Raw genomic sequence first — 12,455 nt, forward strand, 5'->3', positions numbered from 1 at the left:
TTCAAATGCCATTGTAAACAGCTAGATCTTTAGCATCTTTTTATAGGTCTGCATGCTTGTAGGATGTGGGACTCAATGGACCTTGATTCTTGGTGATTAAAAGTCTGTGGGACTTCTGGTCTGATCACTAGTATCATCTGTGCTGCTTGTGCTGGCACTAGTTCCCTGTACAGAAGGATCAGGCTTTGCTCTTTGAACCCTGCCTTTCCCATTTCTTCCAGAACATCTCATCTTTATTGGCACAAATAATACATGCTGCAATTTTATACAGATTACTAGTGACACTGGCTGGCAGGGGTGGCTGAAGGCAATCTGCTGCCTGAGGCGAAGGATGAAATGGTGCCCCCTCCCCCCATGGCCTGGTGCAGGTAAAATCTCGGAGGGCCAGGGCAGGGGGAAGGCAATGGAGGATGAAGTGACTTGCCCAAGGTCACAAGGAATGACAGTAGGATTTGAACCCTGGCTTCCCTTGTTTGCAGCCCACTGCTCTAACCACTCAGTTTTTGGGCCTGTTATATTTTGTTCTCAGTCTTCGTTGCACTAGGGGGCACTAGAGAATTGTTTCATGGGGCCTTTAGCCACCCTACCTCCTGGGTCTAGAAATAGGACTCCATTCCCTAAGAACATAAGAACATGCCATACTGGGTCAGAGCAAGGGTCCATCAAGCCCAGCATCCTGTTTCCAACAGTGGCCAATCCAGGCCATAAGAACCTGGCAAGTACCCAAAAACTAAGTCTATTCTATGTTACTGTTGCTAGTAATAGCGGTGGCTATTTTCTAAGTCAACTTAATTAATAGCAGGTAATGCCTGCCTCCACCCTTCTCCAGGATTTGCCCCCTGGGAGTGTGAGAGGTTGGTGAGTCAGTGTGTGTGACACACTCTCTCTTAGGGCTGAAGGGTATTAGGTGCCCTAGACAAACCTTACAGCCTCTCACTCTCCCTTCCCTCCCCTCTCCACAGAATTAAAATGTATGCATTCTTTTCCATTTTAAAATTTATTAATTTCCCTAACCTAAAAAGGCAGATTGCATATAGGAAATAGGCATTCAAAGTACAATCTTCTGGAGTAAAATAATAATTTACAACAACATATATATTATATAGGCATACACTGCAAAAAAAAAAAAACACACTTTCAATAATAATAGTTTAATAGACTTAATAAACTACCTTTCTGATAGTAATCAAGGCGGTTTACTGGATCCCATATGGTATTAGGCCTATGGTAAAGTGCACTGGGGGGGTAGATTTTCAAAGGGTTACGCGCGTAACCCCCGAAAACCTATCCCAAACCCCCCCCCCCCCCCCCTGCGTGCGCTCAGCCTATCTTGCATAGGCTGCCGGCGCGCGCAAAGCCCCGGGACATGCGTAAGTCCTGGGGCTTTCCTGGGGGGGGGGTCATGGCGGTGTGTCATCGGGGGCATGTCAGGCTTGTCGCGGCTGGCGCATCATGGGGGGCGTTCCGGGGTCATGGCCATGGCCTCCAACAAAGGTAGGGGACGGTTTAGATAGGGCTGGGGGAGTAGGTTAAGTAGGGGAAGGGAGGAGAGGGTGCGGGGGGGGTGGAAGGAACAGAGGCAGGTTGCGCGGCTCAGTGCGCCGACCCCGGATTTTAACTGATACACGTGGCTTCGCACGTATCTATTGAAATCCGGCGTGCTTTTGTTTGCGCCTGGTGTGCGAACAAAAGTACGCGCGCACGTAGTTTTATAAAATCTACCCCTGGGTGTGGACTTGGCCCACAGAAAGCCAGGAATATTCTAATATAGTAAGCCTTCCATATCACAATATAGTAAGCCTTCCATATCACAATTGCCAGCCAGCATTCAACCTTTGAAAAAGCCATACTGCAAATATTATATCAAGCCCTAAACACCAATACACCTCCTATTAGGAAATCAGATTAAAGCCAGGTTGATGTAAATCCCTACACAGAAACTACATGCTGAAGCCTCAGTCACAAAAGCAGAACACAGATAGACTCTCACCAAATACAGAATAAAGAGATCATAAAATATAAACTGAAGCATGCAGACAAAAATTGAACTGGAAATCACAAGAAGCCAAACTCTGTAAGCAATGCAAACATAATCAAGAAATATAAAACATTAAACATACCAATAAAAAGAATGTCAAATCTGCTGATAAATTCAAATGATTAAAAACACGTATAAAAATGTTTAAAATATTACCAAACACTAATAAAATATTTCAAAACAGCAGATATATCACATCCAGTAATTAAAACTAACAAGGATAAAAAAAAATCTCTCATTCTCCATACCTGGGAACTTTAGATTTCCAGTCCTTCTGAGATTGTCGTAGATTGGAGGAGGGTGCACAAACATTAATCTCTCTCACACACATGTATATAAGTACTCGCACACACGTGCAAAGGCACTATCCCTCATAGACAAACATATAAGAACATAAGAACATAAGAAGATGCCATGCTGGGTCAGACCAAGGGTCCATCAAGCCCAGCATCCTGTTTCCAACAGAGGCCAAACCAGGCCACAAGAACCTGGCAAGTACCCAAAAACTAAGTCTATTCCATGTTACCATTGCTAATGGCAGTGGCTATTCTCTAAGGGGCGGATTTTCAGAGCCCTGCTCGCGTAAATCCGCCCAAAACCGGGCGGATTTACGCGAGCAGGGCCCTGCGCGCCGGGAAGCCTATTTTACATAGGCCTCCCGGCGCGCGCAGAGCCCCGGGACTCGCGTAAGTCCCGGGGTTCTCGGAGGGGGGCGTGTCGGGGGCGTGTCGGGGGGGCGGGCCCGGTCGGCGCGGCGTTTCGGGGGCGTGTCGGCAGCGTTTTGGGGGCGGGTATGGGGCGTGGCTACGGCCCGGGGGCGTGGCCGCGCCCTCCGTACCCGCCCCCAGGTCGCGGCCCGGCGCGCAGGAGTCCCGCTCGCGCGCGGGGATTTACGCCTCCCTCCGGGAGGCGTAAATCCCCCGACAAAGGTAGGATGGGGGGTTTAGACAGGGCCGGGCGGGTGGGTTAGGTAGGGGAAGGGAGGGGAAGGTGAGGGGAGGGCAAAGGAAAGTTCCCTCCTAGGCCGCTCCGATTTCGGAGCGGCCTAGGAGGGAACGGGGGTAGGCTGCGCGGCTCGGCGCGCGCAGGCTATACGAAATCGATAGCCTTGCGCGCGCCGATCCAGGATTTTAGCCGATACGCGCGACTACGCGCGTATCTACTAAAATCCAGCGTACTTTTGTTTGCGCCTGGAGCGCAAACAAAAGTAGGCTGTTCGCGCTCGTCTGAAAATCTACCCCTAAGTGAACTTAATAGCAGGTAATGGACTTCTCCTCCAAGAACTTATCCAATCCTTTTTTAAACACCGCTATATATATATATATATATACACACATATACACACACAAAACCCTCTCATATATACAAATACATACACACACACCAGGCACAAACAAAAGTACGCCGGATTTTATAAGATACGCGCGTATCTTATAAAATCCGGGGTCGGCGCGCGCAAGGGGGTGCACATTTGTGCAAATTGCGTGCGCCAAGCCCTGCGCGCGCTGCCCATTCCCTCCACCTCCCCCCACCTTCCCCTCCCTTCCCTTATCTTACCCACCCCCAAGCCCTTCATAAATCCCCCTTCTAACCTTTATCCACGAAGTTACGCCTGCCGGCTGTCTGCTGCCGCAGCAGGCCCCAACACAGGCCGCTGTGTCAGGGCACTCGGCCACGCCCACGGACCGCCCCCACACCTCGAACACGCCCCCAAGCCAACACCACGCCCCTTGGCCACGCCCCCAACCGCCCCTTTTTGCAAGCCCCGGGACTTACGTGCATCCCGGGGCTTTCAGTATCAGTTTAAAAAAAAGATGGTCATTGTCAATCCATGCAGCTGCCAGCTGAGATAGGCTAGTTGATAGCTTCTTCTCCTTTCTTGCCTCTTCCCATCCCAGTTCTGTTCTATCTGGTTTGTCTTCAGTGAAAATACAAATAAGAATTTAAAAAAAAAACTATAGTTTTGCTTGCTCCGTAGACTTCATAGACTTTAAAGGATCTAAATATAAATGCAAACGAAAGTTTCCATTATTTTCATAGCCCCTGTCCATTAATTTCAATTTGAACAAAACAAACTGAAAAGACCTGTTTTGTTTTGGATTACCCATTTATTTCAAACAAATGCAGATCCCTAATGGGAACCATAATTTTTTCTTTAATAACATATATATAAGCATGAAATAGCATATATTTAAAAAAACAAAAAAAAAGATGTACCTATATGGCATTCATGCTTTATTCCTCAGATGGAAAGGATTCTACTTCAGAGCATTGAGATCTTAAATTTTCTGATCTTCCCCAGGGGCATCAAACTGTACATTGCTGCAGGACCTTTGAAGCTCTCCTGTCACCATGTAATAGCATGTGGAAGATCCCTCACTCCCGCCAATGTATGCAGGAAAGAAGGTATGGAACTGACAGCATCAGATGATTGATTTTTATCTTTCAGTAACAAACTTTACCCAGAGGGAAGGTAATTTTATAACAGCCCGTGTAACTTAATGCATTTTGAAAAAGCATACGTTACGCCAATGTTCAAAGTGAACGTATGTGCATAAGTCTGCTTTGTAAATTATCTGAAATAATGTGCACAAAATGACCCACAAAAAGTTATCCCTACTCTTTGCAGGTCGCAACTTGTGCATGTTAATTTACACAGATATGCTTCTTAAAATTAAAACTATACATATAAATCCCAACTCTGCCACAAAGCCACTTCCCGGAGCACCTATCTTTCGTGCGCTTAAAAGTATACATGAATTGGGTTATTCATTCACACAAACTCTGGACAATTTTTAACAAGTCAATAAAATAGCTTTGAAAATCCCCCCCCCCCCCTAAGTTTTAATTCCACACCATCCTTGATTTTACACCCATTGAATCAGAAATCAGAGTTGCCCTTTCATTGTTATTGGAATTATTCATCAATAAATCCCAATTTCTTTTTCTTTTTTAATACCAAGCAAAAATGCACAACTGAAAATTACATCAGCAAGAGATGTGATTGAAAAGAGGATGTAGCGAGCATGAATAAAATATGCAGGCACGGCCTCCCCAGAGAGTACTGATTTGAAAAAAAAGAAAGCAATTTTCAGTAGCTTGCATTTTTGCAAAGCATGTAGGCACTTTTGTGCCCATGGACCTTACAGCCAGTTTTCAAAGGGAAATAGAACGGAAAGTATGCAGGCACAAACATGCTTAATGTACTGTACACCGGTTTTTCTTTTGGACGATTCTTATAAACCTCAAATACTAAGAAAAGAAGAAAGTTAAAAAAATAATTCTGCAATGACAAAGCTCACTAATAATGCAAAGGGGGTGGTTCAATCTAAAAAAAAGTTATGAAAGGAAAATAATATAAAAGGGGAGGTTTGCTAAAATGGACTGCTCACCTTATGGTGGATATAAATTTAGACAGCTATAAACCCCAAGCATTTATTTCCCACTAAATGGGAGTGGAGGTGCCTTCCACTGGACTCTTAGCCTTAACTGTGGTTTATTTTTCAAAAAGGTAACAAGTTGCGGAGGATCATAAAACATAAATTTCCCTGCTACTTGATCAAATATTTACAAGGATACCTAGGGGAAAATTACATCTTGACAGATAGATATAAATTACACCCAACCAAATTACATCGTGGTGCATAGTTATACATTTCCTCCTCCTAGCCTTAGATCCAGACACATCAGGAAATACAAAAACTTTTTGACCCAAAAATAAAGATTCCTTATTTCAAAGAGATTCTGAAGACCCAGTTTCTATATGTTTCAGGCAAAAAGAAACAAGCAGCCAAGTTTTGCTCATAATTTAAATTGTTAGGAACGCAGCTCGCAGGAAGGTCCCGTGAGCCACGGTACTCACCCCAACGCCACCCGGCACAGCTCAGGACGCCGCCAACGCTGTCCTGTAGTGAGGACGCCACCGACTTCCCAGCGGCGCCGAGCAGCGCCCCTCACTCTGCCAACCTGCTCCTGCTCCAGTTATCCATATGCACGCACATGCCCAACTCCTCCCTTGAAAGGGCCCTCAGCGGGGAAGCCTCCCCAGGGCCCCTTGATGACATCATTCAGCCTTTACTATATAAGGGCTCCACAGACTGTGCTCCTGTGCCTCAGCAACAGGTTTCCTACACTGGCTATGTAGTGCGTGTTGATGCTTTCTTCCTGGTTCCTGACTTCCCAGCCTTGCCTCGCCTCCTCAGTCCCGCTGGTCTTGTCTCCTCACTTCTCCTCGAACTGACTCCTGGATTTGACCCTTGCCTGGACCTTGACCATTCTTACTTGCTGCCTGTCTCTGACCCATGCCTGGACATTGACCATTCTCACCTGCCACCTGCCTTTGACTCTAGTCTGGCCCTGGATTGATGCCTATGCTATAGCCTAGAGATGTACTTCGGGTAAAACTTTTGTGTTGGGCTTTGTTTCGGGCCCCCCCCCCCCTTGTGGGAATTTCATTTTTCCCACGATTCGGGTTTGTTTTTTTTTCAGGGGCCCCGATTTTCGGGTTAGTGCACGCTAACCTGGCAGAGTTAGCACACACTAATGGGAGTTAGCACACACTAACTCAAAAAAGAATTTTTTTCTGAAATTTCAGAAAAAAGTCAATCATTTTTCGGTTCTCCCAAACCATTCCGAATTAGGCAATTTCGTTGACATTGCCTAATTCGGGAAAACGATTCACATCCCTACTATATTTATTTATTTATTTATTTATGTAAAAGTATTTATTTAAAAGTATTTATATACCGTTTTTCAAAACAAGTTTTTTTTTGTCAAAACTATGGCCATAGAGACTCTCACCTAAGAGCTGCCTGCCCCCAGAACACAAGGGCTCAATCCAAAGGGAAAGGGGTTAATATTGGTGAAGTTCCTAGCCTGTATCTTCCCTGCATAGCTCCGCCACCTGTCGGTGGGAACTTACGGGGTCTTCCCCATAGGTTGAGCCAATCTTGCCACAGCAGCAAGGGTCCACAGATCTTACATTTATCATCCATCTGCTCAAGATCATGTGTAAGATTTGGTCCGACTTGCAAATAATCTTCAAGCAGAGACTGCACGTGATCCAAAGAGCCTTTCTTTGAAAGGCAAAAAGCATGGCCTTGTTCTGCACCTTCAAAACCTCAATTAAGTACCACTTACAAAGATTTTGAGGTGAAATATCTTAACTTTGGAAAAGTTTCTAAATTTTAAATTGTTAGCTTTAGCATATGTTCCTGATTTTCAATCTTCCATTGAAGACCTGTATTGTCATTTATTATCCTTTTATTAACCTCTTGCACAGAGGAACCTACCCACCAAGGGCTGAAATACTCAATAGTATGTGTCTTCAGGATCTATGCTTGAACTTGAATTTTGGTTTCCAAGAATGAAAAAGATTTAGAGATAGATTATGGCATGAGTAGCTGCTCAACTATAGTCCTCTCCAACAATAAAATTGCCTTCCAAATAATTTTAAGTCTAATTACAGGGATAATCTCTCTCTAGTACACTCTTCCACTCACAGACTCACAGCAGATAGTCTATCTGCTGAATCCATAAAATGGTTCACAGGCCCACCCGCAGTGCTTCCAGACTCTGCAAAAAATTCCAACCTGTAAGTCTCCTTGATCCCACAATATTTGTCCTCTGGCTTCTTTATAGGGCTCTGAAGTAACTCCAGCTAATCTCTCAGTGCTCATAGACCTTTCTTCAATTCTTCAGGATTTTCTCTTGTGGCAACAAACACATAGCCAGATAAAATGTGGACAAAACATCCCTGAAAGCACCAATGGCAGAGTTTGTCCCAGAGCAGAACAACACCCAAATTCTCCACTAAGCAGTACTGGGGAAGTGCAAGCTTTGGGGCTGAATGAAACCTCAACCAAAAGCAGGGGCACTATCAAGACATCGCTGTCTGACTGAGCCACCTCTGGCCCTACCACAGTAGCTAGAACAAAGAAAGCTATTGGACCCACCTCAGTCACAGTCTGGAGACCATCCAAGGAAGGGTACACTCTAATGTTCCCCCTTTTTCACCATAATGAAATATTTATAAAAAGACACAAGATACAGATTTAGTCCACTACAGTAAAAGAAAGCAAGCTGCCATCTTGACCCCTAGCGCTATTTTTAAAACTGAGCAAATGCTGAATTTTTAAGGCACATAGAATTCAATGATAAACCATCAGTGAAACCCAAAGAAGCTGGAAATTAAAATGCTGGGCAACAGATGTACTATTACATAATTGTGCAAGCAATCTGAACTGCAGGTCTTTTGCTGTGATCTTTTGCCCCAAGAAACTTAAATCTAGCCCAATATGTGCAGACTATTATTGTGCATTGGCCACGCCCATAGTATGACTTGGTCCCTTGATTTTTATTTGTAGTTTAGTTTAATTCTTGATTAATTACAAAATCATAATAAAACATCAATGTGGTGTACATACAAATTTCTACATCTATCATTAACAATGTCCAATGCATTCCAAGCAGTTCTTTAACCCGTTATGTCCCAAATTTTTTAAGAATCTATCCTCTAAATAGGACACGGGACGTAATGGGTTAATAATGTACGGCAGCTACACACAGCATACTAAGATTATATCTAACGCTAGTATCATTGACCTGTTTCATTTCAGCAAATGCTTTTCAAATATCTGAAGCAATTCTGTCCCTATATAAAGATTTTCCATTCTTCATTTTCATGTCAATTCTGGGGCTGGGGTTATGGAGGGCTCTGCCCATGTTGTGTCTATGATTAATCTGGTTCTAGGTTGTTGTGTTTTTTAATTAGCAAAGTATGTCTTTGTGTTCATCACTCAGTTTTCTTTCCTCTATTTTGGTGCTCGTTGCTGAGAGGAATGCAGGCTGATTTCTTTATAAAGCCTATAGTAGTTGGGTGGACTGCAGTAATGTCAAGGTATTCGCTCATTGTAACTTCTGTGGTAAACCCTAGGGCACTATTAAAAAGTAAAAAAAAAAAAACATTAAAATGAACAAAACTTCCATTTGGATTCCACAAATATCAAACTTGCCCATTTCCTTGCTCTGTTACTCCCTGTTTTTTTACTTCATAAACTGTGCACCTTTTGTGATTGTTCTATATTTTATCTCCCATATTTTTACAATCTATAGAATAAAAAGCACCTTTTATTATACACTGGAAAGAAAAGATCAGAACATAAAACCATGTTTTTCCTGCACCCCCTCAAGTCCCATCTTTTATACCTGATTTACATAATTTCAAATAAAAGTAGTCTTCACTCATGAGATAGCCCCTGGCCAAAACAAATAGTTTCTTTGCTTGGTATTTCATAATCATTGACCTGTCTTCTATGTGCCCTGTGTGGGAAAACAAACAAAAAAAAAATTCTATACAAAAATTTGGACTGAAACTGGACAGAGTTCCTGCCTCAGTGGATCCTGGAAAAAGGTAATTATTTGTCAAAAACACCTTTGCTTCAGGGGTCTACTGAGGCAGAAACTCTGTCCAGGGGTCACAGGGTAGAAGAACCTTTAAAATATAAATGTGCTCACTTTTCCGTTCTAGTATTACAAGATATTTTGGTTGGAGGAAACCCCAGGGTTTTCATGTACTCTACACACAGTCTTAATTGTTTGAATATGTTATACCACTAAATGACCACTGGGTGGCCTTTGGAAGACTTTAGCAATGTGATGAAAGATGATGTGTTAATACTGTGGGGTCTGAGTGAGGTGTATATTCCCTTAAGAATGTGGGGTTTGGGGATTGGTGGAGACAGGTTTAGTGGGAGGTATAAATGTGGGAGGATCTGGAGGGTTTCTGCCCTTTCTAGGATGGAACTAGTAGAGGAGGGGACCTCCAAGATGTAATGGCCTAGAGTAGCCAGCCTGCGGGTTGGTGGACTCGGGACTCCAGCTCCCTTGCCTTTCCTTCGTTTGAGAAAATTGACCAAAAACCAGGGGTGGAAAAGAGGGCATTCCTCCCTTAGAGAAAAATGGTGAGGAGAAAAGAATATGGAGTATTCCAAGATGAAGAGTGCTCGAAAGAGTGTCCATTACATGGAGGATGCCAGGGAAACCTATATGCTGTCAGAAGGGAGATGTGCAGAATCTGAGTGGAGAGACTGGTGACCAAGAAGTTATGAGTAGATCCCGGGTTGAATTTCATGTCCTCTGAGGATTTAAATTTTGATATGAATTACATAGACTAAAGTACCTGTCCCGTGATTGGAAGGGATAAGGGATAGGATGTGTGGAAATAGATGCCCAATGGGAAAAATAGGATATTGTATGGTGGGGAATGTAAACATTATGGGCCGGATTTTAAAAGCTCTACGCGCGTAAATCCATTTGCCGCTGTGATGGGGGATTGCGTGCTGGCAGGCTGCCGGCGCAGGCAGGTGCAGAAGGTAAAACAAAAGTCGGGGGGGTTAGGATAGGGCTATGGGGGGATAGGTTAGGGGAAGGGGTGGGAAGGTTAGATTAGGGGGAACGGGTGGAGGCTGTGGGCGTCGGCACATGCAGGGTGCACAATAGTGCACCCCTTGCATCTGTCACCCCCTGATTTTATAACATGCGCATGTTATAAAATCAGGCATCCATGTGTGCGCGCCAGGTAGCACACGCACATGTAGGCCCACATGCTTCTTTAAAAATCTACCCCTATATTCCTGTAAAGTGATATACTGAGTATGGGTGGTCGGTTTTATTTCCCATGAAAGGGATTGGATGGTTACTCTCATCCTGGGAGTACGTGTTGTAACTGTGGAAGGATATTGGCCTGACTGTAGCATCCCATGAATTCTGAGTATTCAGTGATTATCTGCCTTCCACATCCTAATCTTGTAAATAGTGACTGGCTTTAGGAACCAGAAATAAAGTTAAGAGTCTGAATTTGTTTGAAGCCTGGGTGACTCTCATTGATGTGTTCGTGTTTCCAGTGCCAGCACTAAGGGGTAGGTACTGAGCCAGAGTTCATGGAGAGGAGAATACTGGGATTTCTCCCTTTCCAGTCAGATAGGTGAAGCTACTCTTGCTGTCTCCATGAGGATCCACTTCTCCATCTGCATGGCCCATTAAATTTTTACCCACTATATAAATTCGGGAATGGGACCCTCATTACATAATGGAACCCTCTCATCATTTTATGTACCAGTGAAGGAAAGGTTGCATACATTTAAAGATTAATACCTCCTCAGAAATCGTATTTAAAAATTGAATGGAAAAGGGAAAGCCTAATCATTAATTTTGTTTTAAATGACTGGTGAATTATCTGTTACTTAGGAATGTAAACTCATATACTGACGTATTTTAGGCACATCCTCCTTCAATACTAAGGAAAAAGCCACCTGGGAGCAGTGTTGGGAACCAGGATAAACAAGCTGAAAAGCGAGTCAGATTTCAAGATCCTGAAGAAATCATTGTGCATGGTAGGTTGATGATATTAAAAGTGTTTGAAAAGAAATCCAAGCAGCAGCAGCATCTTCTTCTATGTGACTTTCCTTGAAATGTGCAGAGGTGAAAAGATAGAATGAAGCAAGTACAGAGAGTGCTTGGCAGTAGGCTAGAAGGGGTAAAGAAAAAAAAACAGTGAAGTTTCTTGCTTTTGTAGTAGGTAGGGTACTGCATGGGACTTCCATTCTTTATTTTCCATCATACTTCTGTGAATAAAATGAGACATTTGGGAATGGGCACTATTATGGTGGAGTGGATTACAAACTTGTTGACTAACAGAAGACAGCATGTAATGGTAAATAGAGCCTATTCTGAAGAGAGACTGGGGTTAAGTGGAGTGCCACAGGGATCGGTTTTGGCACTGGTTCTGTTCAATATCTTTGTGAGCATCATTGCAGAAGTGATAGAAGGTAAAGTGTGTCTATTTGCAGATCTGCAACAGAGTGGATGTTATGGTTCCACCTGCTGAGCAGCCTTCCCTCCACCAGGGGTCCTCAGCAAGCACTGCTCCCAGCTACATAAGTTACCTCCTTACTGATCACATGATGCCTCAGTCCTAGCACTACTTAACCCAGCTTGTCTAGACCCTCCTTGCCTCTTCATAGAGTCACCTCAGCTCTTTGACCTGGCCAGCCTTGTCTTGATATACCTTGCCTTGTGGCCTACCCAGGCCTCCTCTTTTGCCTTGTCTTGCCTCCTGTCTTGCTCTATAGTTTGTCAGGCTTCCTTGCCTTGTTCTGTGGTCTAGGCTCTCCTGCTTTGCTCAGTACATCTGGGCCTATCTATACTGCCTTGTGGCCTCCAGGCTTACTAGGATTACCTTGCCCAGTTCCGTGACCTGTTGAGCTTTCTTGTTTCCTCTTGCCTATCTAGTCCTATCCTTATTCAGTCCTGACCTTGTCCAGCCGGTCCTTGCCCTATCCAGTCCAGTTCAGACCCTTGTCTCTTTCCCAGGCCTTGCCCTTGACCTTTCTTTGAGTACCTGTGTCCAGCCCCCAGC

At 44.0% G+C, this 12,455-nt stretch overlaps 1 protein-coding gene across 3 annotated transcripts in view; it reads left to right on the forward strand.

Annotated features, from left to right (window-relative positions):
- The window catches only part of LOC115089772 (nutritionally-regulated adipose and cardiac-enriched protein homolog), a 73,593-nt gene that overhangs the window by 23,059 nt on the left and 38,079 nt on the right, over positions 1–12,455 (forward strand). For all 3 annotated transcript variants that reach the window (XM_029598065.1, XM_029598063.1, XM_029598064.1), the window contains exons 2-3: positions 4,341–4,444; positions 11,316–11,430. In XM_029598065.1, coding sequence (XP_029453925.1) covers positions 4,427–4,444; positions 11,316–11,430 — 133 coding nt within the window. In that variant the 5' untranslated portion in view covers positions 4,341–4,426. The remainder of the gene's footprint in view (positions 1–4,340; positions 4,445–11,315; positions 11,431–12,455) is intronic.

Source organism: Rhinatrema bivittatum, chromosome 4 (genome assembly GCF_901001135.1).
Source record: "Rhinatrema bivittatum chromosome 4, aRhiBiv1.1, whole genome shotgun sequence".
Taxonomy (NCBI): domain Eukaryota; kingdom Metazoa; phylum Chordata; class Amphibia; order Gymnophiona; family Rhinatrematidae; genus Rhinatrema; species Rhinatrema bivittatum.